The sequence below is a fragment of the Blennius ocellaris genome (assembly GCF_963422515.1).
Source record: "Blennius ocellaris genome assembly, chromosome: 1".
NCBI classification, from domain to species: Eukaryota; Metazoa; Chordata; class Actinopteri; order Blenniiformes; family Blenniidae; genus Blennius; species Blennius ocellaris.
In genome coordinates, this window is record NC_137650.1 from 22,664,568 (window position 1) to 22,690,901 (window position 26,334).

Genomic DNA, 26,334 nt, shown 5'->3' on the forward strand with positions numbered 1-26,334 from the left:
CAAAAACAAAAAACACAGAGTTTACAATTTCCTGAAAAGTGTCTGATTATGTGATATAGTTATTACTATACTGTCTTTAGAATGTGCATTATGGTGCCTGAGCTACCACCGAGCACTGGGGCAGATGTTTGGATTGACATCCAGCGGAGTTGCACGGCTGAACGTATTCCAACTGAAATATTAAGCCAGATGTTGACAGACCCTTTGATAATGACGATTCCTGAGGTTTTAGGTGTATTTTTTTTTTATGTATGTGAAATAATGTGTTGCCTCTTAAAAACCTATACAAGTAACATCAATAATCATTAGATACAAGTAGACAAACCAATCTCATTCACAAAAGACCAATAAAGACTCACTGTTCTTTTCTATTTTTTCCTCATATTGTGGTTTGATTCTTTAAAGATGGTAGTTCTTCTCACCCATCTGATATATTGACAGACAAACTACATTAGTTGCTGCAGTGTTCACAGAAACACCAGAAAAGTAAAAAGCTTCTTGCATTTAACCACTGCAGGCAAGGGCAGGATTAATCATGGACACTTCGCCAGTCCATCAAACTATCAAATTTACTTAAGAGTGAAGCAACAAGTTAAAAAAAAGGTTTCACCTCATTGAGAGAAGATGCTTTTTCAAGGCATCTTCAAGCTTCTTGTGGCGTCCAAACACACACACAGTACATGCACCACAACACCAGTTTTATTGTCATACCCTAGTGTGGATTCATCAACTCAATCATTACCAGTGAAGCAGCTCGTGATTCAACGTGTATCTCAGTTTTTAGTGTGGAATTGAATTAGTTTACAAATTGAAAGATTTTTTAATTCCAACTTTTATTTGGAGTGGGATTTTATGCTCAAATCGGAAACAAGAAATCATCTCATCCAAGAGAAGTTTCAGTCACTTTCCTTTCACTGTCACCGAGTTTCTCCGAGGGTTTTCGCAATAATTTAGTGATGCAGCGAGGCAGATGTGATCACATCTGTATTAGGATAGTCTTAATTTCCTAGTTGTTAAGCAACAATAAACTAAACCGATTAAGATGCAATATCACTGATAAAATGTCTGACTAAGCACAGTGCTACATGCAAAATATTGTACTTTGTTTTTGAGCAGAACTTTTAAAAAAAAGTAGATAAATGAGTTAAGCTTGGCTTATTGACTCTTCAAACTTCAATGAAATTGCAACATAAACTCTTTTTGTAGACACACAGGAACAGGAGATATTCATCAAGTCTGGTTTAATAATGCATTTCAAGTACTTCAAAAGAAATTATATTTTTGCACAATACCTTTATCAAAGTCGGTATAGTTTTCAAAGACGGTTCAATGGGAGACGGAACCAAAGCAGTAGATAAAAGCAAAAGTATGATCGAAGACACTGTATAAAATACGAGAGACATTAAGTCAGACAGTAGTTTTTGAATATGGACCTTTGGGGCTTCTCTGTTTACATCACTTACACTTCAGTGCACATTTTCTCAACATCAGAGCAACACATGTGAAGACAGACAAAAAAAAGCAACAACAACAAAAAACTGTTTTAAGCCCCATCACACTATGTCAATGTAAAACAAGGATGATTCAGCAAAGCGTCAATTACTCACACTCGGACACGTTAAAAGCTCGCCGAAGACAGTTTAAAAAAAATACTTTGAGCTCAGACCCAAGAAAAAGCCCTCCAGTAGCACCAAAATGAAGAACAAATTTAGTCAAAGAAGCAACAGAGAATTGCATTTTGTGTCTGTTGAGAGACTTTGCTGGAAAACATAACCGAGTATCTATGCTGCAAAAACCAGAGATATTCGATGTACCCATTCAGGATAAAACATTCAAGGCATTTCTCTTGTTCACGGCTGAGCACTGCATAGAAACAATCAGATCAATATTGCATATCTCTTGCACCTTTAATGAGTTGTATGATGTGCTTGAATACAACTCTCTTGCAAGGGTACAGGGTGCCTTTGCTCGGCTGAAGTGGTGCCTCTCAAAAAATAATAAAAGCATTTATTTTTATATTTTGCCAATAATTCCTATTTAAAAAAACATCCTGAACTCACATCCACCTGCTCGTGAAGTTGACCTCAGTTTAACCCGTCAAGCCAAATTAGGGTGGGGCTCGTATATAACAAATATATTTTTAAATGAGAAAATATTCAAATATACATATAATTCGAGGGCAATAATAAGAATTCAAATAAAGATCCACGTGTTTTGAGTTTTCATGTGAAGGTGGATACAGGTATTAATAATGTCCTCAGCCTGATCAAGTCTAATACATGAACATCAATTTAAACAGTCTGAAAACAGTGGTTCAAACAGACTGCCACCTAAAAGCACTGTTTCAGCCTGGTAAAGTCCAATAACTCAAATTTTAAATGCAATTACACAATTCCCAAGGAGAAGAAAAACAAATACAGATCAGCAAGATAAAAAGAAAACAAAAAACAGAAGGAGATGGCTGACAAAGTGTTTGCACGCTCTGGTAAAAGGTCTATTAAAAGCAGCATCAAAGCAACAATATAATGCACTACTTTTCCCCAAAAAGACCCAATCTTGTCCACTTAAACAATCTAAACTGCAAAAGATCAACAGAAGCAAAGGCAACAATCACATTTCAACCAGACAGGCTCCTCGTCTGGCTGCAGAAGCTCTCGGGTGGTTTTCACCTCGTCATGAAAACTCCCAAGTGTAAGAAATTCAGAAGACGATAAGAGTCTCAGACGATAATATAGAAATTATAATCCCTCTGGAACGGGTCTTTTCCTGTCCTGAACGCTTACATATGCACGGTTCTTTGTCCACAGAGTTTGAACACATTCAGCTTTTTTTCTTCCACTATCGCCACTTCGAAGGGAAACGACACACACATGCAGCACCAGGTAAGTTGTTCTGCTGAAGCATGTGTTGAAAATCAGTGCCAAAAGCAGCGAGTCGGGAAGAGTAGGTATGACAGGACGACAGTGTGATACAATCAGATAGATTAAAAAGCTATTCTTTCACCCTTTATTTCAGCCTAATGTTATATACCTCAATGTAAACACACCTGCAAAACCCTATCACGCGCATCTAAATCATTAACCCCTCCATTTGATAACAGATCACACCGTTTCCTTAACAAGCTCACTAATCTACATTCTTTTCACGCAACATGTCCCCCACAATGCACGGCAGCTCATCTTTCTGTGCACGCACCTGCCAGGGGGAACTTTACCCTGAATTTTAAGCATGCAGCCATCTTTTACACTTGTTTTGCTGTTATTTTATTGATCCTGAGAAAGTGAAGTAAAACAGTAAATTATCTTCATCGAACAGAAAATCTGTTTCATTTGAAACACAGAAAGAAAAGAAAAAACAGAAGTACTGCAACATCTTTACAGCTGCGCATACAAAATAAGTATGACTCAGAAATTAAAAACTTCAGTTTGTGATGGTACTTTTGACTTAAAAACATTCTGGTCAACATAAAAACAGAAAACAAAAAAAATACGTTTTTTATTTATTTCAACGCAATGTCAAGATGCTGTGATTGATTGGTGGCAAAAAAAAATAAAAAATCAAGTGACCTGCAGTTTTCTGCTATCGGACTCCAGGTGGCAGCATTTCGGAGTGGAAGAGCAGGGAAACTTGAAAGAAAGTTAAAAAAAACAAAAAAGAAGAAAAAACGCAACAAGGAGTCGCTTCTTCTCCCTCCAGTGTGATTTTTTTTTTTTTAAAGCATTGAAGAAAACAAAATTAAGACCACATAATGGAGATCAGTGAAATTCTCCTCATCTCTCCTTGTGGAAAACAAGTATTTCCTATAAAAAAGCTATGTGAACCACTGCTGAACGGGACTCTCGGGAGCAGAGGTGTTGAGTGAGTTTGTTAGGCCCCCCCAAAAAAACTCTGGGCTTTGTCCGTTAAAATGGTTTCAGTTGCAAGTTCTTTGAGCTTTGCAATTCGTGGTAAAGGTTAACTCTTTGGAGTGAAGTGCTCCCATTGTAGGCACTAAGAAGGACCAGGGCAAAGAGCAGGGCAGCGTCTCAGCGCCTCAACTGTCCCATTTGATAGTTCTCTCTGTACTGACGGGGCTGACGCTGGCCCTGGGCTTGCTGCTGTCTTCTCCTTTTCAGGGTACCTGGAGGAAATGAACAGGTGAAAAAAAAAAATCCAGAAAGATTATGGCAAATGAATAAAAGAATTACTGGTGAATTACTCCTAAAACGTAATTGTCGGGCCCGTCCAGTACATCAACACTGGAGTAAAAGTCTTACGTGAGTCACATCACTGTTTTTCTTGATTTCACAGGCAACTCGCCATTGTATCTAGGCTGTGAGCTTTTCTCAAGCAGCGGGAGGCGCCAGCTGTCTATAAACACCTCTGCAAAATTGCCAAATTGCAGATGGCCAATGCTCTGAACTCTCCTTGAACATTTAAGCCAATTGGATGCTTAAGCCGCGCAACAGTACAACACCACAATGTAAACAAGTCCAGCATATCGCTGGTGAAGCCCAAAGGTTTGTTTGGTAAATTATTAAAATAGTACACGTACACCTACTTAAAGCTCTTTTGCACTTTGAAAGTACTGTACCTGGCAGCGGCTTCGGTGGGGGGAGTTTGGGGTTACTGCTGGGGGTGTGGACACTGCAGATCTTGATGAAGCCAGCCATGAGCATGATGAGAGCGATGCCCATCAACAGCACTGCCCACCAGTGTGCCTGATGAGAGGAGAGTGTCATTAACCACATTAAATTGAGATGGAAAAATACCTCCGTTCGTATTTGTACACTCACCACTATCCACTCCGCGATGTTCTCATATAGTTCTGCATTAAAGATGGCTTTCTTCAGCCTGGCCAGTGGCCCATCGGCGTCCACCAGACGACACCTCATGAACACGTCGCAGTAGCCCTTAAAGTCGTTGCAGGGTGAACCGGGCTGCAGCGTCGTGGTCTTCTTGTTGAAGAATCGGGCCCATTTTTCTGAGCCCGTGCTGGCACAGGTGCTGGGATTCACTGAGGGCGCAGAGGAAATAGGGTGATCTCTAAAATAGCGGAATTCATTTCATTACTCCATTACTGTCACAGAGGCCAGCAGGTGCAGCTCGCAACAGAGTGCAACAGAAAAGTTCACTTTCATATTTGATTGAAACAGCGAGGTGTATTTCAGATATATAGTATAACACAAACTGAACCACCGTTTTATTTTTCTGTTATTGTCGCTTTGTTTAGGGGATGAAATCACAGTATCTCAGACATTGATTGGCTTTATTATTTTCTTTACAAAAAAATAGCTTAAATGGGGATGAACGTAAAAATAAATGATAAAACATAACTTTTCAATACATTTTTTTAAGTAAAAAAACAAAAGAAATACGATCAGTCGCCCATGTCATGTATCAAAACCTCAGCGTATTATTCTCAGTGTGATTGCATATTTTCATCACGAGTCCTGCGGCGTGTCGCTCACTTTTCTCCATGCAGCAAACGTGACACAGCTCGGCTGCCTCGTCCGGGCCGTCCTGGCTGGCACAGGTGCAAACCTCCAGGCCGAATTTCACGCAAATGGAACCAGAGCAGACCTTTCAAAAAACAAAGCAGGCGAGACAGAAAATGTCTTAATGACGAGAGCACGACTGTAACAAACTACGCACAAAACCTCCAAACTGGACTTGGAAAGACATGACATCAGGTCGGCGTGTGAAGCGTACCCCATTTAGGCAGACTTGACTTTCCAAATGGCAGAGGGTTAAGTTCTCCTTTGGTTCTGAAGAAGGGCACTGAGCTGTAGCTCCATTGCACCGGCCTTCGAGGGCACAGTCGGACTCTATTCTGCACACCTCATTCACATCCTTGAATGTGCACTGTAGAGTGCAGCATGGACCCTGGCTGGGGCTGTATGAAAGAATTACCAAAGCATTATGAAGTCAAATGAAGCCCATATTAGGACTTTAATGAAAACATTTGAAATATATATAATACGAGATCTGACCTGCAGATTTTCCCAGGTTTGACTTTACACTTTTTGCCCTCCTCTTCATTGGCGTTGTAGCAGCACTCGTCTTTGCACTGATCGCTGTAGCCGCAGTCGCACTCCTCTCCTTCTTCCAGGAGTCCATTACCACAGATTGGCTGGCCAGACTCTGCACAACCGAATAAAAACGCAGTCCATCAGCCTCACGCACACAAAAAACATACACGGACACGGGCTGGAACGGATTTGATCACAAGACGTAATTTACCGACAAAGCAGTCGTCTCTCTTTTTCGTCAGAACTGCACTTATGTTGCGGATGCTACAGATGGAGAACTTGTTGTTGTTGAGCTTGTCCCCTGATGTGGCTCTGGCGTACATGATGTAGTTCCCCTGTTCCTTTTTCTCCTGCGACTTGGACTCTCCCGGGGTGCATTCGATTCCAGAGTCATGCTACAGAGACAGCAGACGGGTTGGAGAGAGCGCTCCATGTAATCCGTGACACAGCTCGGCAAGAAAACGCTGACGGCATGCCCAAGGCCAGCGCTATAAATCATTGTACTTACAGGCGAGCCGAAGTTGTGGCCAACTTCATGAGCAAAGGTGATGTGTGACACCTTGGGAGGGACATGTGAGGCATAATTCTGCACAGTGATGATGCCAGTGTTCAGGGACTTTCTCTTTCCGTCAGAGTAGAGTTTGCTCTTCTCACAGATGCCTCCAGAACTTCCTGCGGCGGGGACGGAAGACATTACAAAGTTAACAAATAGTAAAGGAATTTTACATATAGATGTTCAAAACGTGCTGAGACATCGAGGGGATGTGGATTCAAAAGTTTAGAGAAGGTCACGTGCAAGGTTACAGTGCATTTTAAGTCCATCCTGAAATTTCACCTGAACGTCAAATATCCCAGAGTTTCTGTGAGTAATGTATAGCGCAATTTCACCACTCCAGCAGTTTTATCATGCTTCAATATGACAAGCTGCATTCACACACCAATAGAAACAGCTTCTATGTAAGGTTGTTTGCACATTCTTTGGGTTCCTGGAAACTCTAATCAGAAAACACTGAACTGCAATTAATTATTTCCATGGACTGTGCAAATTCTACCCGATTTAATTTTAAATGTGAAAAAAAAACTGTGACCGACAATTGCAAGTGACTAGCAAAAATTGCTTAGTTAACATTTTAATCGAATGAACCTCTGATCATTGCTGGTGAGAACTGCAGAGGGAGCAGTGTCACTTAGAACAACCAACACATTAACATCAGCGACTTAACTGTCAATGCGGCAAAATGCACCTTTGTGGAAAGTATTTTATGTTATTTAGACGACTGTAAGCCTCGACAAGATACAGAATCAATGGTGGGAAGTCTTAAATATGGGGAAGAACAGTGATTCTTCGCACGCACGCAATCACAGTTTATAATATATAGCAAACAGGTAATCACACAACAGTGCTGCTGCTGCTTTTCCATTAATCCATAAATCCAGTCATTAGGAGGAAGCTTTTAACTGCACAGAAACATAAGAACAAAGCCCCCTCGAGCAATAAACAATGTGTCCTTTATGTGCAGACGCGTGCACATTTTACGACTCCGTCATCTTGTCGTTTCTGCTCTGCATATGCTTGTGGAGCTGCTCGCTGCAGCCACTTACAGTAACAACTGGTCACATCAAATCAGAGACACATTAGTTGTGCTGCACCTATGCGCCTTCGGAAGACATTTGTGCTTTTCTGCCTCTGTTCAAACGGCCTCCACAGAGCTCACTGCACCTCATCTCCTCTCCATCTCCTATACTCGATCGATTCTTTCAGCTTACGGCTCTGCTAATTCGCCACTATTGATTGTCTGGGTTTGTTGCTGTATTCTTCATGTTGAGATGGGATCTAAGCTCATCCAAAAGTAATAGGAAGAAGGCCCACCAAGACTTAAAAGAGCGTTAAAATGTGTTGTTGTTTTTCCCCCCCGATGAATCCTGACAGACAACACAGCTGCATCCTATATTATTCACACACAAAAAACATGTGTTGCAAAACAAACTTAATAACAATCAAAACGATGAGCAATTATTACATAGGCCAGTTTACTATGTGTCAAACATTTTGTATCGTCACAGTATAACAGCACATTGCACACATAATGACATTTCCTGAAGGCGTCATTGCCACCTCGTTTGACACTCGAACATAAACACGTTTTATCGTGCAGCTACCGCAATTCGTGCCGAGGTCAATAAAGCTTATTTTTCTCAGAACATTAGGTGTCGGTAACCTCTGTTGTCTGATGACGGTTTCTGTGTCATTAAAGCACCCGGTCGATATCAATGTGCAGGTCGGGAAGTTTATACCAGGGATTTGTGTGCGCGTCTGCGATTGGTTCTCACCGGAAGGCGCTCCGACCCACGCCAAGCCAAGGACGCCGTCATCGAAGTCCCTGTCAGTGAAGACGTAGGCCAGGCAATAGTCGTCGTGGTTCTGCTCAGAGTTCAGCTCCAAAAACTTCTCCACTCCGATGTTGGCAAAGCGAAAAGGATTGGTGGCGTCCTTTTCATCGAGGGTGTTATTGATCTGATTAGAAAGACGGCAGACATTCTGAGGAACGATCGCTTTACGCAAATAAATAAAAAAATATCAAGCAGACCAGAAAAAATGTTCACAGCCAAGATGAACACAATTCTTTAAGAAGAACATCAGTGGCTTGATTTCTTCTGTCAGTTTTACTCAAGTCATTTCTGCAGCACTGCTCTTGTAGTGACACTTTTAACTCGTGTCTGATGTTCGCCATTCAAAGTCAGAGACGGTCTTTGTTGAGATTCAACTCACCCTGATCCTTTTAACCATAAAGCTTATGTTTCGTATGCCCATGAAGTCAGTGGCCTGGTAAATGGAGTCGATGGCCTTCACGTGGCTGGAGATCTGTGGCAAATGTTTAGATCAGAAGGAAAAAAAGGGAAAGAAAAAAAAAGAACAGCAGTGGGGAAAAGTATATCATGACAGCAGTTTTTTTTTTTGGAATGTACCAAGCTTTTCACAGACCTACACAACAGAGTGTTACATTCTAAGAGAAGCCCCACTGATTTTACACATCAAAGTTTGTTTACATGTCAGAGAGAACAAATGCTCAAGTGAAAAGTGGAAAACTCTTGTTTTAGGGCTTTGTAAAGTGATCGAGTTTTGGGGGAAAAAAGAACAGCAGTGTTGCTCCAGAAACAAACGAAGTTAGAAGTCTTTTGAAACACTTTTCATCTGCCCAATGTTTGGGACACAAGGCTGCATCGGCTGTTACTAGTTCATACAAGATTACATCAGGTAACATACATTTTTTTTTTTTTTTTGACGTGATTAACAGTAAATCCAGCATTTTTTTTTTTCGGTACCCGATTTATCGTGACCTAAGAATTCATTGAAATTCTCCAGATGTGACTCTCGTCAGTGAGATTTCGGACAAGTAGCCTCAGTAGTGGTGGCTCTGCATTGACACCTGAGGTTCAGCTTAATACGGCGTGGAATAAAGTGGCGACTGCACAATGAGCACACCCATCTGCAGGACGAATCAGTGCCCTTCATCTGGGGCTGACCTTTGTCAGTGCTTTTAAATTTGACATACAAATCAGTTCTGTTCTCGAACCTGGATTCTTTCATTTGAGGCAGTTGGCTAAAGTAAAGTCTCATCTCTCTCACAACGTCTTTGAGAGAGAATCATACATGCCTTTATCATATCTAGACTAGACTAGACTGCAATTCTCCGTATATTGGTCTGGATCAGATGTCTCTTGGTCGGTTCGAGCTGGGACAAAACGCTGCCGCCCGACTTCTAACAGGGACAAAGAAAAGGGTGCACATCACTCTTTCTAGCCTCAGTCCACTGGCTTCCTGTCCACTTCTTTTTTTTTTTTTTTTTAAAGATTTTATCACTTGTTTTGAAGCTGTTAAATGTGTTGGCACCTTCTTATTTATCAGAGCTTTTTTCATGTTCTTGCTCCAGATTTATCGCTGAGGTCAGCTAATCAAATGGTCCTGAAAGTTCCCAGATCCAGACTCGGATATGGTGAACAAGCCTTTTCTGTGGCTGCACCGAGTTTGCGAAACCGCTTACCTCTTCAAATTAGAAACACCCGGTCTCTTGATACCTTCAAGTCCCCACGGAAGACACGTGTAATCTCTGACTTTTGATTCGAGTTGACTGCTGACACCTTGATATATGGCATTGTTTATCTGACTCTGTATATATTTAGTCACAGGTTGTCGTGTTTTTTCCCATTTAAACTGGAGAACACCTCGGTCAACTTTGGTTGTTTATCAATGTGCTATATAAATAAAGTTGACTTGACTTGACTTCACAAAGCTAAGAGGACGAACTGAGGTAAGCTGACCCCTGACGTTGAAGATAACAGTACTTAGTAATAAGCCGCACCAGCTGACTAAAGTTAACACATTGCTTTTTTTTTTACTCTTATATAGTCAGTGATATTTGAACACTTAAGGTATTCCTACATACCTGGGCAACGACCGCTTCTCTTGTGCCATAGTATCTGTAAAAAAGGTGGTCAGTCTGGATGAAGAGCTGGCAGGTGTTCTTCTCCTTTCCTGCTGCCCTCCTTTTCCTCAGAAGGACGGGCCCATAGGAGCGGTCTTCTTCCAACACACTGTTCCCTACCTGCACAAAAATGTGATGGTCATTGCTACAGACAGTTGATCTGTTACGGTTCCTTTTTGAGTCCGTGTCAGGCGGTTCATGGCACTTTGGAGAGGAACTCCCTCCAGATTTATCCAAAAATTTGTGAAGGGGACATTTATATTGCTGTGTTTCATAAGGTGGCGCGAGCACCGCTAATAATCGAGTGACATTTGCTAAACAAGTACACATGGTCAGTCAAGGTGGTTGGAAATGAGATGGGAGCAGTTAATCTCCTGAGCCATGTAAATCTCTGTGCTTAATTATGAGCGTTGAGAAGGGGGGGGGGGTTTGGTATGATCCTGGCTCTTACTTTGACGGGTTCCTCTGCTGCCGACGCCTGGTACTTCCTCATCCTCTCGAATACGGAGTGGTCAGCACAGCCGCCCTCTGAGCCATACTTATGAGGATAATCTGGCAGATAGGGAAGAGGATGAGGGAATGACTGTGGAGGGCTTATACTGCATCGCTCATCGAACTGGAATCATGTGAGAAGTTAAAGAAAACTGTGAATCTGATGAGAGAGAAGACGCTTTATATTACTCCAAGTTTAATTTGGATGTTTTTCTCAATAACAAAATACAAATATTTAAAAATAAAAAATTATACAGTCCCCCACTGGGCACGCCCACATGAAGTAATATTTGATTTTAAAGTGGCCCAGCAACTCTGAAATTTTATTTATAGATAATACAGGTATGAACAAAAGGACCGATTGCTGACTGACAACTGAATGTGAAAATCTAAACATAAAAAGTCCTCTTGATATCTTTTCAGATAAACTGGTACGGGCCTCCATTCATCTACTATACCTATTTAAGTCAATCTATTCTCTCCGGGTACCTGTTTGCACTCTGAGTTAATACAGAACAGGTGGATTGTAAGAAAGGCCAGGAGGTGCAACGGAAATCAGATTTTAGGTTATTAATGTTTTCATTAAAACCAACATTTTAAATCCACATTTTTGTGAGTTTTGTCTCTTTTTACCAGCACGTATGAATGAATTACATGCCGTCTTTAACAGATTGAGACAGAACCTCTCGGAGCCATATTTGGTCATTAAATGAAGAGCACATTGCTGTGCTGGTTACTCCACAGACTGAACCCACATTGAAACAACACATTCAGCCTCTGACAATGTGTTTCTGAATGTCTGTCAGAGAAAGGAGTCTTTTGTCCCCACAGTGAACACTGTCTCATTCAACTGCCGATCAAATGGCCTTCGCATTTTGTACAGAAGTAAAAAGTGTTCTGAGAAACAACAAAAGTCAGAGCAATGACTTCTATGTTGTCCTACACACCATCGTTTCATTTTTATTTAAATGGTATGTGAATCAACAAAGAGGCTTCCTAAAATAAAGAAGCTGGATTGTAATATAGAATGAATGTGGCAGTGAAGTAATGAAACTGTGCTACACCCATTTTAGGATTACCAACACGTCTCTGGCAGACTGCAGCGAGCCGATTCCATTCAAAAATGATTCATTAGAATTAAGGACTACACATTACAGAGGGCAAAATGACAAAAACAAATAAGCGTATGTACACCTGGCGACGCTGTTCTGAACTGAATTGAATCTGATCCTTGCAATCTATTTCCATAAACTATCAAAATCCTGTTTGTGATACAAATACTGTGTAATGACCCGGGAGCCTGAGCCAAACCCTGCTGCTTACAGCCTGCCGAACTATGTTTTACTATACAAACTGCTCAACCATCATATTGTCATTATTCTGCATCTAATAAACATTTTGAACAAGGTTGTATGTATAGTTTTGAAATTGTATTAACTGAGATAAACAGAAAAGTAATCACTGTTTTCTTTTCAACATTAATTTCAAAATATACCCGATAACGTAGAAGCCTTGCTTCAACTAAAAAGCTATGTTGGCAAGGTATTGATGCAAAGATCAAAACTTTTTCATTTGGCCTGTATTAATTTCATATACGTAGCTTGTATTCATTATAATGTCATGTCCCCGATTAAATCAAGCGCACTTACTGATGTCGTCCTCGTGATAGATGACCGAGTGGAAGGGCATCTTCTTGTCCAGATACCTTTCTGAAGGTTCAATATAATAGACTCCTTGGTGGGTTTTGATGAAGCCCTCAAAGCGTCCATCCACCACAGAGCCATGGGTCAGTGTGTCCTTTTCACCTGAAATGCGGTTGAAAATCAAGCCCGAAAAAATGCAATCAGTTTCACACAACGTTAGATTATGCTCAACTCAATGCAGCTGCAAGGTTCACAGTTATGAATGCCTCTGCTTCTCCCTCTTTGTTTCACACGAGTCGAACTCAATAGACCAAAATGGCCTTGTTTTTTTCTTTTGATTGTTTGAGCTCTGCTGGAGATGGTCAGCAGGAAGATGTCGGAGGAAGAGAAGAACTGCATGAAAAGGAACGGAAAGTCTTGTGCGGTCCGAGTCGTGACACACAAACACATTCAAATGTTTGAGAATTTACACAACAAATAATGAGAGAACACACAAACTGGGAACAAATCAAGGCAAACTTTGCAATGTGGAAAACACCAGACTTACCAAAAATCTCTCCCGTGTAAATATGAGACGTATCGACGGGTGCCTCCTCCCCGGATACTTCAACGATGAGATCTGGTGAAAATAGGCTTGTATCCCTTTTCAGCCGCAAGTTAAAATACCTGAGAAAGTAGAGAATGGCACACTGCGGAGTTACAATAAGCATTGAACACCGAATACACAATTGGACAGATTTACAAGTGGGCAACATGGAACACATCCCGTCGACAGATTCACATTCACTCTGCTCGTGTCCTGCTCACCACAGTTTTCAAACCGAAAGAGACAGAATGCCACGCTGAGAGAAAACAAAAGTTTAATATAGAAAGCAGCTTCCTTAACTCATTTTTACTGAACTTTAACTTGCTTCTGTGCTGGTTTTTGCTCAGTCATATCACGAGGAAACTCACACAATCCTTTGCACACAACTGTAGTGCAGTTTTACTGAATTCCTCTTAATGGTATGAGAATAATGTCAAGAGGGGGGTAAAAAAAAAAAAGAGGAATGAATCACATGAGGTTCACATGAGCGACCGCTAGCTTCGCAAGGAACGTGAGGCGATGTAGATCAGGGGAACACTGGCAAGAAATGTCTTGCGTCATCACGCGGTAGGTGTAAATCTTCCTCCAGATGACTCAAATGACCAGTGACTCATTACAACCTCACACTGAATCTACGATGGCTTTGTTACATGAGCACTGCCCAACACGTTCAACAAAAGAGGTTTCACACTTCTTTGTGGCTTGGATAATATATAATTATGCATGAACTGCCGAACTTGATTTCGTAAGCCATCGACTCCTTTTCTCTCCCGTTTGAAAGCCACGCTGTTTTGGAGATAATGACCTAATTTAATTGAAGAGAAGGCATTATCAGAGAGGATGTCCTCTTCAGTCCTCACTTTGTAATTGAGCCTTTGGCCTTACAATCCCAGCAGAGATAATCTAAAGGTATCATCAGGGTTGTTGTTTTTTTTTGTTTTTTTTCCCACCTCAGACCCTGGAAAATACACTCCCACACAGGACAGGCCAAGCAAAGAGCCACATACTGTAGTACCATCATCAGTACTACTCAACAGGCAGGTGTAGTCAGAGGGGAAACAGTATGCATCTTTATGGAGAGTTACAGGACACCAGGAGTGAGTAATTGGAAAAGTAACGAGATTTAACAGGGAGAAAACCTGAAAACGAGGCGAGAGAGGGAGGGCATAATGTGGTCAGGAGAAGTAAATGGAGGCATGTCTGGGAAAATGCTCTGCAGATAATGTTTTGAGGGTCACACAGTGCAGGATTTCCCTTCTCAGGATGACCGTTTGACCTAAACCAGCACTCAGTTTTTCCTGATCTCATGTCCAACCGCTTTATACCTCCCTCAACTAGTATTTCATATTCGTCAGGCTCAAAGTTACTGACCATTCACAACAAAGCAGCTCAATGCATTAATCCACATTACTGTAGTTTACATTTAACCCAAGTTGTTTCATTTTACACTGAATGAAGCCAAAACTGTGGTCAAATTCATAAAGAAGAAGTGTTGGCTCTTCAACTCAAGAGGAGGTTAATAAAAAAGAGAAATTAGACAAAAACATGAACAAAAAAGGAGAACAGCAAACCTGTGGAACAAAGATTACAATATGACCTTCAGCGCTGTGGCACAGATCTGACAGGATTCCATTCGATGAAACTACATATCAGGTACAGGTCCGTGGAGCACACTAATATCTTAGTAAAAAAAACAAAAAACTAAAACAAACAACGTTGATTACAATTCCACAATTGTTAAGGCACTTTAGACCAATGATTGTCACAGAGAGATACTTTTAGGCATAATCAAGCACAGAGTAAAAACTGAAAAGCCCATTTTAATTTGTGTCTTTGGTTTTCAAGAGACTTTATTCTGTAATATAACTGGATTTTCTACCTACAGTATACATCTATATGTAACGATTGTCTAATTGGCAAAAACCCATAAAGAATAGACCCCTGTGATGTAAATACAGAAAGACCGATAATCCATCTTAGCACTGACTTGCTTCTACAGTTACTCTGCCAATATTACCAAATCATTTGACTTTCTCTTACTGCAGCTGAATGAACTTGCCAGTTTAATACTACTTAGTCCTATATTCAGTCTCACAAGGCAATCGCTGCAGACATATGTGGAGCCCATGATATATGGAAGGAAGAGGACGATGCTCCTGGTCGCACAGAAGCAGCTGACGGATAAATTATTCAGACAATTCCCAAACGCTGAGCATACCGACTCAAGCATCTGACCGTCACACACTTTCAGCTCAGTCCAGAAATGCAGAGCCCCCGAGCACTGCTGAGGAGTTCCCACAACGGAAACTGTTATCGATATGGTAAACATTCCCAATATGTTCAATTGAAAATATCCAATAGTTTAATTAGAATGTGAATTATTCATGAAAACCACTTTATGCTTACATGACTTGCAGAAAGTCAGATTACATGCAAGACAGAGAGACGTTACATAACTGCTAGCTTCAACAGGATCGACACTGAACATATTTTTCTTGGGGTGAGGTGGAACAGAAAACCTTAGCAGATCACCTAACATTTATACTCTCCTTGGATTTTTATCACCAAGGAAGACAAAGAGTAATGAATATGAACAGAGGCTCCAAAGACATGACACTATACATTAACAGCAGCCATATATTTATAAAATGGTGAAAAATAAAAGAGTTGATAGCAAAGGGAATGCCTATCGAAATAAAAACTACAGACAGAAGGTGTCATGCAAATATTGATTGGTAAATAATTCCTCATCATTAAATGAATAATGTGGACAAGAAGTTAAGTTTAGTTGATTGTGTTATTTGATTCAGTAACTTGCACATTGTGTCAGCAGTATAACTGTGGGAGATAACTCCATGTTTGTTCATGATGTGATTCGGTTGAAGAGAGCATCAGCCTGCCAATCAATAATCCCTGTGAAACACTGCATTGTTTTTAATTAATATCGGAGCTATGATCAGTTAAAGTGACAAAAATCTTTCTGCATTTCAGATATGGAGAAAAAGGATCTAAAAAAACTTTTCCAGAAAAGTTGACACACTTCTTGAAGAGATGCTAACGGATATGATGGTGACCATATTAAACGCAGAATTCCAATCTTAACGTACAACAGGATTGAGTTACAGATCATTTACAATATTCAAGAAAGGGCATTTCAGTGCTATGACCTGACATTTATCACAAATAGGGTTGTGCCCTACATGTTATATATACATAATATACAAAACCTTGCTTTCACTCTCCACGCTATTGTTGAAAGTGCAATAAGCAAGTAGTTTTTATTTTGACTATCTTTATCTTTGAATATAAAAGACAAATTAGGCAGCTTTAGACCAAAATGGTAAACAGTGAAATGTCTGTCTGTGAGGGACTTCCAGCCATATTCTTAATAACCAAATATTTACCAGTAAAAATAACACTTCAGGGGAGTATAACTACTTGTAAGTACCGCAGCTTCAGAACATAGTTGAGATAAGACGCTCGCCAATTATTTTCTTATCTTGATGATATGTCAAGGAGACAATCGCACCTCTCTTACAACATTGGAATCTGGACTGAAATGTGAATTGTGCACACCAGGAAGTGTGCACTTGTAAAAGTCCAGGCTACGCTTTTCTCGTTGCACTTCTCTCTGTGAACAAGCGTCCCACAGGCACCCTGTGCCCCGTCACCTGATCCACCACACACTGTATATTCATGAGAGCGGGCATACACAAGAAAGGGTCTCTTACAATAAACCTCTATAGTGCCCAAAACTCCTGCACTGGGTTCTTACAAACTGGGTTTGCCATTATTTGCTCTTATATCTAAAGCTTAACGATTTGAGTGAAACACTAGCTTTATGGTCATTGGCTTTAAAACTATTAAGTAAATTAGAAAACTTTAATGTGATTAATGACAAAGATCATGAACAACTGGACATCGGCTTTAAAACGGCTGACTTCAATTTGTGATGTGTTCCAAGACCGGAGGCTATATCAGAGTACAGCACAACTGGACCAATATTGCAGAGCAAAAACCTTGCCTGCACTGGCTTCTACTTACATTATTGTACCTTCAAAATAATTTGTTGCAACAATCAGGTTACATCATAGCCAGATGGACTATTATGCTACTGGGTACAGAGTAAATCTCACTCATTGCCTTGGCTTTCTCTTCCTCATAAAAAGGTGTCCGAACTCTTCATAAATCCCCTGTTGTAAACTCCTTTCATGCTCAGTGAACTTGGCTTCAGTGGCCTAATTGAAAACTGCTCCTCTCGGGGAAAAAAAAGACCACCATTTTTTCCTGTAACATTATTTAAGCGCCCACGAGAGGTTGTTAAAAGCAGACACACTGTCTATGCAACTTGCATCAAACGAATTTCAAGATTTGCTTTTGTACAGAGTGAAGAAGCAGCTTTGAAATCCAGACGTGCGCCCCCTATACCATGTTGTCGTTCAAAGAAAAGCAAATGCAAGTACCGAGAAATGCAGATCTCTGATGTCACAGCAGCAACATAACCTCTCTCAATTTCTATAGCAGGTACACAAAGTGTGACCTTTAACAAGCAGACGCATTGGAATATTGGCAGCAAGAGCTCAAAACAAACAGATCGAGCCACAGAACGGCCAGCCAGATAGTTCACTTATGTGGAAATGGTCTTGTTTTGAAAAGGCTGATAGTCGACAGACCACTGTAGTCTGCGCAAGGTTTGCAGGGCTTTGGTATAAACTAAAAGTGGAAGCAAGACAAACCTGTTCAAGCAGCCGACACAAAAGCACACAGTGAAATGAGAGTAGAGTGGGTCCCGTCAAGACTCAGAAGCTCAGTCCTGCCCCAGTTCTCAAAGCAGTGCAACAAGGAGCCTTACTTTGCAGGACGAGCAGATAAAAACACCGTTGACACTTTACGTTGGCGAAGACATGATACCAAACAATCCTCTCCAAAATACTTGATGACGACTGAACTGGATTTTTACTTTTAAAACGTTACCGTATAGTTGCTTCAAATGTTTCCGTCGATACGTGAACATTATGGACAATGACTTCTAAATGTATGCGTTTTATTTAACATAGATGTAGTCATACCTACTTGCAATATAAACATGTACAGTTGGATTTGCTATTTTTTTTTTTATTTTTTTAAGAGTTGGTTAAGGGAAAAATAAACTGTTGAAATCAAAAACTGAGATTTGTTTGTACATAATGCCCAATAAAGCGGTACAGTGCAACGCGAGGTGAACACAGAAAGGAAATGACACACAAGTCGATTAGAGATCTGTTGGAAAGAGCCTCTCCCAATCCATAACACACAGCGAAGAGAGAAGGAAAACAGACAGGTCCTCTCCAAACTTAGACTCAGAAATACAAAAAGGAAACGCAGAAACATCTAGCCGATTTCAGACTGGGATAAACGGCGGGCGCAGGCATTTCCTATTTGCAAGAAAAGTCAAGAGCTGCAAGATAAGATCTACTTCAATGCGGAAGAGATAGCACGGTCGTACAAAGAGAATTTCAATTAGTGAAGAAAATCATATTCATGAGTGGAATTTGGCTGCAGATGAAAACGTCTGAATAATTTGGACTTTAATATTTAAGGTGGGTAACTATATGCATAGAGAGCCTCAGTCTTGCAGACTTTTTAACGTATCCCCTGCTTTAAGGCACCAAACTGTAATGAATGGCTCCTTGTCAGATTTTATCTGCGATGTGAAGTCACAGTCAGTTCACGTTTAAAGGAAAATACACTCAATCTCACAAAGATGTGGCATACATGTATTATATATTCAAAAATATGCGTTAGAACAAAAAAACAACATTTTCAATGTTAGAGTATGTTAACTAAACTGACATACTTAATTTATGAGTGTTTTCTTTATTGTTCATTTTATTGGCAAATTCTATATTCATGCACTTTCTGCTGAACGTGGACTTAATGCGAATTCATCCTAAATTATATAACACACAAAAATAAATAATCCAAGTCTGCACTTGCAAAGGCCATCATCTGAGAAAAGCTTGTAACAATGTGGCGTGTCTTGACTTTTAGAGTACTAAATAGCCACAATTTTGGAACTGACGTTATTGGGGGGAAAAAAAGAAAATATCCCAAAGGCAAGGTCTTAATAACACAGAGGGAAGCGTGTGATTATTTGGCTAAACGATTAAAGGTCCACTGCACCGTTAGTCAGCACCAATCTGTGTGTAATGTCGTCGTCCTCCCCCCATGTTCAAGGCACTGCTTAAATGTCTTGCAGCCTGCTGCCATTCATCAGGGCTACAGACTGGACAGACAGCACTTGTCTTCCCTACGGCAGGGACGAGAAGATGACACAGCTCATCATGACAATGACCTAACGGGACCTGCTTCCACTCAACTTTGTGAACAGCAAACGCTTCAGGAAAATGAATAAAATATGTTTAGCCTGGAAATACACGGTGCTGGGACTCAAAATGACCCCCCCCCCCCACCCAGAGTAATACACAGAGGAGTACCTCTGAAAAACATTTTCACTTCTATGCTGTACTTTGTAGTGACATTGCTCTTCTCCAGCACGTCTGTCTCCCCAGTTCAATAACATTAAATACACATTTCATATCTAGTGTAGCGCTCAGTACAACAGGAAACCCAACTCGTAAAATACATTACATGCCCATTTAAAGGCAATAAGGAACTGAATAAACCTTTTCACATGCATTCACGTGTAGATACATTACTTCCTGATTAGTGATGCAAAGAATATAGTATCTATAACCTTATGGTGCTTATATTGCAAGGAAACAGAGCAAAGCACATGCTTAAAGGTTGAATGATTAATATTATTGTCAAAACAAGTTGCCAGGAATACAAACAAATGAAAAACAACTCGTATTATTGTTCAATATCTACCATCTTCATTACCAGGGGTATAATATTCAATGTAAAGGCCACATATTGTGCAAATTTCACTACAACGGTTTACAATCAGTAATATAGAAGAAAAAGAACCATTCTTTGTCAATCCCCTCAGGGAAATATACTGTATGTCATCATAGCCTCTGTATGAGGCCTCAGACATGAAGAAAGTCTCATCTCCTCTTCATCTCCAGCTTAAACAGACGATTCTGAGATTTTCCCTTCATGATGTTGACTGGGGAATTAACCCCTCCCTCTAGTAGTGGACATTCCCGTTGACTCTCCCACAGCGTCCATGTCGTCTCGCGATTGAATGTAGACGGCACAGACGATGATGGATTTGAATGCACGGGAGAGATAGAGAGGCCGGAATTTAATGGTGAAGAGCTCCAGGTTGGGGCGAGCCGGACTTGGGAGAGATAAACAGCATCTCCAGCACCAGTTGTTATCGGTCATGAGACACAAACCCCCCCGCCTCTGGACTTTCCCCGACTCAGCTGTTCTGTCAATATGGTATACTGTGAAGAACTCTGCTGGTCTGCAGATCAACTGCCGTTATTCATTTATTTAGTCTGCTGATCGCGTGATTTTATTTCATAATATGAAAGAACACAAGAAGTTGCAAAATAAAAATGTTCTATTGTCACAATTATTTTGATCCATCAGCACCAAAATGTAATGGGTCAAAATGCATCTGTGGACCAATTTTTATGAAGAGCTGTTAACAGACAAGACAGAGAAACAGCGGATGATTTTACAACCTCCTTGGTGGAGGTAATTAAAAGGTAAACAACAATTTGTAAAAAGTTGTAAAGGTGATGGGACAGGTAAGACGGCGTCCGACCTCACCGGCACCATCTCATCTTACGTCAGCATGTCTGTTTTCACGAATTCCCCCTTAAAAGTATGCCACTTTGCCAGCAACAAGCTCAGTCACTGCTGCATCACTGATCTTTTAGCTCAGGGCTCAACGGGAGGGTTTGAGGTAAGGGTCGCATTAAATCGAAGACGTACAGGGTCACAACAAAACTGCCAAAAAAAAGTTAGACACAAATAAATCTTGAGCCGGGGGGGGGGGGGGGGGGGGGGTGATATAAAACACAACAAGCAGTAAATAAGTGAGGAGCATTTGTGGATGAACTGACCTTCCATGGGCATGAAAGTCCAGCTGCACCGTCTTGTCTTGAGGTGAGAGTGCCCTCCTTGCTCTCTGGTGGCTGCTGTGCAGAGCTTCTGTATCGTACGATAAGCCTTCATAATGACGAATGTATTTGTTCAAAGGCTTTTCGAACTGGCCTGCAAGACAAACACAATGCAAGGGCAACAATTTGTATTTTACATTGTACAAGAATTTCAGGATTATTACAATTGTTTGCCATGTTTCTGAGCAACACACATTTTTCACACGGTTTCAAAGTTTCGCTGTGGTTAAGTACTATGTGACATAGCGTTACATACCCACCATTGTGACAGCCTAAACTGTGTCTTTTTTTTTTTTTTTTTTAACACGACATGTTGTCTCAATTAAAACAGATCTCATAAGTCATGATGAGAAAAAGCAAGATAAAGATAGCTTTAGTACAAGCTGTCATTTATTACACATGCTTATTAACAAGCTCATTCAGCTTATTGCCGTGACCCCCAGAGAGGTAATCCTGCCCAACCATGTTCTTTGTTCTTTTCACAAAGAAAGAGCTCAGTTTAAAGGACAAGGGAGGAGCGCATGATGCACATCAGGTGACCGAGTTCCCCCTCAGCGGTTCTGTATAACAGCTGTTGAACAGCAAATACACTATGCAAAGGAGCGCTGGATGTTACAAAATTGACATCAATTTGAAGTTTTTGAGGTTGTACAAAGACAAACTTGGGAGGGTTGGAAAAGACGATCCATTTTCAAAAGTTCAAAAACGCAGCTTAGTTTACAAAGCTGAGCTTTTGTAATGGGAGGATTTTTTTTTACACATTTCTAAAAGACTCCCACAGGCAAAAAGGGATAATGTAACTGCTCGACCTTTCTTGTATCTTCACTTTGCGCTACATTGTTCATTATTCTGGAGGCTTACACACGGTGGGAGTCACAACTTCCCAAACAGGGAGAGGCCGTACCAGGCCAGCACCAACATGTCCATGAATGCACTTGAAAAATATTCCAACAAATCAAGATCTTTAGCTCTTCATCAACACCGACAGTCATGGCAGCGAGTTAAACTGAACCAATGGCCGTGCAGCCTGAAGAAAGAAGTACAAGATGGATTTGGGAGTAAGAGAAGTAGCAAGGCTGTAATTAATCAGAGAGTAGATTGATTTTGTACAAAAGTAAACAGTCCAAGCTGAGATGGACCAAACCAGCCTTCCTTGAGGACATGACAATGCCAATAATATAATAATATGACAGTTTAAAGCAGCTTTGCCAACAAACATGGACTTAGTGTAATATGTTGCAGGAAAATGTGACATGTGGGCATGGCCATAGTATCACTACTTACTCGCTACTTTTCTTCCTCTGCAAAGGCATCTGTGTGAGGTTAGTACGGGTTTTATAGAAACCTAATTTTATGAGGCCTAATCAAATTTTGTATGAGATCATGCCTGCGATCATTTTCATATACCAACAGGCAGGGCAGCCACCCAAAAAATCAACAGCCTTCTTATCAGCACAAAATTAAAAAAAAATATATATATATATATAAACATGCTGTCCTCAAGAGATAAAAGTACATTTAAAAACTTGAATCCCATTTGAATAAAACTGTTTCATTACCTCTATTACAGATCATTTGCCATATTTTGCTTGAACGAGAAGGGAACTGCCTTAAGTCTTAGAAAGGGGGAATTTCTATACCAGTGCGTTCACATTCCAATAATGAAAGAAACACAGCAGTCACTTTGAAGAGCCGCCTCTGCAGCCCTGGACCAACACTATCGCAATAAGAAACCCTATCAACGTTGTTTTTTTTCAGTCCTCACAATTTGATCTTGTATATTTAGACATCACTTATATGAATATGAGCTAAAAAGAATAAAAAGAAGCCTCAGTGAGAAATCAAACATAATTGACTGATTGTGAAAATTCCTCCTAAATATATTATAAATCATAAACATCAGCCCAACTGCATGATTAATTTAAAACTCAGGATTATTGCTTTAAAGTGACGTACGAAGATAACTTGAATTGGTTACATGTATGAAATACTTCTAAAATTGAGTTTCTTATACAATTCCTATATTCCTATATTTGATTAATAAAATCAATCGCAATTTCCTATTGAAACAATTGTGATTACATTCAACCCACTCAGGAGTAACTGGAACATAAACATATACAATGAATCGTGACATTCGTTTTCATTTGGAGCTCGACAACATTGAACATCAGCTCAAGGAGCGGGAACACGTAGACGGCAACAAAAAGCAGGAAATAAAGTAACAGTCAACGAGATTCACCCTAAAAGCTGCATCATCATAATTTCAGCGCAGTCTGTTTCAGCCTCAAGTGGCCTGGTGAAGTGCAAAGCTTGACAAGAGAGAAAACCGCTGACAGGACCCCCGAGGAGGGAGTAACAGCATGGATCACAACTGATTCCGGCCTCACATCAAGCAGGCTGGGTCATAGCTATAACCCAACACATCAGAAAACCTCGCCGCTCCGGGGCAAACTGCTCTGCTTCTCCCAAACACTACCTATCATGCTGCAAGAAAATGACAGGGAGAGTGTGGGCTAAGACCCGCAGGCCTCAAGACTGACAAATATTGTATATAACAAAACTTTGTGCTGCATTACCCAACGAAAGCATCTGCAGAGTATACACTGTAAACAGGCCAAGTAACAGCAGCTATGTCAAACCGAAGATAAGCTACTTTATCTAAAAAAAAACTGACTTCCTCAGAAATGCCTGAAAGTAGTCAGCAAGGGGGAAAAACTACACGCCGTCATGATCAGAAGCCACAATACTAACCACAAGGACACCCTTCATTGTTGATCCATATTGGTTTGGCCATTTTGGTCTTTGTGATGCAACACATGAAGCAGGCAAACAGCCAGCAGTTTCCTGTGTGTGTGTCTACACAGGAAATGTTCAGGCAGTGATAGTTGTGCAAAGTAAATGAAGAAAATTGGGCCCAATGCCTAAACAATAAAGCTCTAACCCAAGTTCACAAAACACAGAAAATAAATGCAAACAACTAAATAATTATGAAGAGAACAACTGTTTTCAGACTGTTGTTTTTAAATTAATAATATTTTCTTATACTGACAAGTTGAATTTTTGCTGAACATGTGATCAAACTGTCTTTATTGGAGACAATTTCTAGTTTTATTTTGAAGCACAATAAATAAATTAAGAAAAGAATCCAGTATAATCTGAAACTACAATGGTCGAATATCACGATATACGGCAAGTATGTATGGATGCCGATAATTATCGGATTTCTTAGCAACTAATAATATAGAGAACAGATGATCTATTCATAAGTGTTTAACTGTTGTCTCACTTTCTTTTGTTGGGTTGGTGTCAAAAAATTATTAAAACATCAACCTATATTGACTAACACCACACTGTTTGATGACCAACTTTTATTGTGAAATCCCTAAGTTAGACTTTGAACAAATTATTCGAATATAGTGAACCTGGAAGGCCAGACTCCCACACCTGAGAGCTTTATGATTTTTAAAGTGATTTGAATTTGATTGAGACCATGAGGTGAATCTTTCCCAGGAATGAATCCTGACAGCTCATCTGACAACATATAGTAACACTAAGAGGTTTGCGTCAATTAGTATTGAGCATTGATCACATTTTTATAAAGCAGAACTGCTAGATTTGTGAAAAACCCAAAGAAGAATATTGACAAAAATAAAACCTACTGGTGGTTTGCATTTTTTTTTAACTCTTGCACAATAGTCTTCTGCTCGTTTCCCAAAGAAACCATGACTCAAACAAACTGAGTCTGCCCTCTCCTTCGAAATCATGAATGGAGAAGCACTAAAATGGAATTATACTGTGGATGAAAACCTTCAGTAGATTAACATTTCACACCAAATACCGAGTAAATTCATGCACAAGAATGGCTTAAACTTTCCAGCTCGACCACAGCAGAATGTAACGCAGGAAGCCATTGTTAAGCCCCGCGGCGTGACGGGTGAACGTGTTGCTGTTGTAAATACTGAAGCTCGCAGTGGGGGGGTCATTACGGGTGACTGGTGGGGAAATTGGCTGAGTTTAGCTTCGCTTCGGGCAGATGTGATCGCTGTCAGACGCGGCGGAGCATATCAAATAACCCCACAAAGTATCTGGCTCCGCACACGCACTGGGCATGCGGAGCGAAGCGAGGAATTATTATAGTTTGATATGAGGCAAAAGACGGGGAATTATTCGATGCATTTGCGAGACATTTAGATATTTATACACGTCAGTGGACGATAACGCTGTAACGTTTAGTTTTTTTTTTCTTTTCTCACAACTGTCAAAAAACAAGCTTTTTTTTCTTTTTTTTAAACTACTCTGGAACTGAACTCGTATCAGTAATAAATGAAGGCGATACGGAGCCGTCGCGGGCAGGAAAAAAAACCCTCTGTGGAGTGTGAACGCAGGTTAACTGCAACAAACACTGACAGTTACCAGTAACATTAGCCAGCTAGCTCCGTGTACGACTGCATGATCCGATTAGCGCGAGCTCCGCGGGCGACCACCGAGCACTTTCCCCGCGCGGCGGCGGCCAGTGACAAACTTACCTGTGAGGTCCCGTAGGCAGCAAAACAAGAGGAGCACTCTCACAAATATCATATCGAAATCCTCCCCTTCGTAGTCCCAGTCCACCGGAGAAGCGAGCCAGCGACACCGCTCACTTGCTGGTTCTTTTTCGTTCTTTCACTTAAAGCGGTAGTCGCCTTTCCTCGTTGAAGCTAACTCCCATCACAAACACCGCCGGCGGCTCCTCTCGCTGTCTCCACTCTCACACACACACACACACCGACAGACGGGCAGGCCCTCTTCCCTTCCGCTATGAGTCTCCAGGAGACACACCCTTCACCCCCCACCCCTTTCCGGCACTGTGGGCAGAGGTCGGCGGACTGAGAGCAGCCACAGTTCACCTGCAAGACCCGGACGAGGAAGTATTGTGTTGTCAGTGTTTAATCTCGCAGCAAAAAAAAAAAAACGCGCTGTGACGCCAGTGTTTACAACCATCACGCACAACTTCCGGGTGTGGCGGCGGCTTGTTTGCGCGACTTTTCGGAACTTCAC

At 40.8% G+C, this 26,334-nt stretch overlaps 1 protein-coding gene across 1 annotated transcript; it reads right to left on the bottom strand.

Annotated features, from left to right (window-relative positions):
• Positions 1-1,224: 1,224 nt before the first annotated feature.
• adam10a (ADAM metallopeptidase domain 10a) lies at positions 1,225-26,043 on the bottom strand. The gene is made up of 16 exons (XM_080503697.1): positions 25,824-26,043; positions 21,238-21,388; positions 13,178-13,296; positions 12,637-12,792; positions 10,947-11,047; positions 10,457-10,615; positions 8,782-8,874; positions 8,343-8,526; positions 6,520-6,683; positions 6,223-6,406; positions 5,973-6,123; positions 5,692-5,875; positions 5,451-5,562; positions 4,776-4,996; positions 4,574-4,700; positions 1,225-4,120 (listed from the first exon to the last, which is right to left on the bottom strand). Exons 1-16 carry the CDS (start codon positions 25,873-25,875, stop codon positions 4,026-4,028), a joined length of 2,253 nt encoding a protein of 750 aa, XP_080359823.1. The 5' UTR covers positions 25,876-26,043; the 3' UTR covers positions 1,225-4,025.
• Positions 26,044-26,334: the final 291 nt, after the last annotated feature.

Bases quoted from the DNA above. Each gene is read 5' to 3' on its own strand.
- adam10a (XM_080503697.1), bottom strand. From the start codon at position 25,875: ATGATATTTGTGAGAGTGCTCCTCTTGTTTTGCTGCCTACGGGACCTC. The intron at 6,684-8,342 runs GTGAGAACCAAT...TCCCCGCCGCAG, and splicing joins GTGGGTCGGAGCGCCTTCCG to GAAGTTCTGGAGGCATCTGT. The intron at 4,701-4,775 runs GTGAGTGTACAA...TCCTCTCATCAG, and splicing joins ACATCGCGGAGTGGATAGTG to GCACACTGGTGGGCAGTGCT.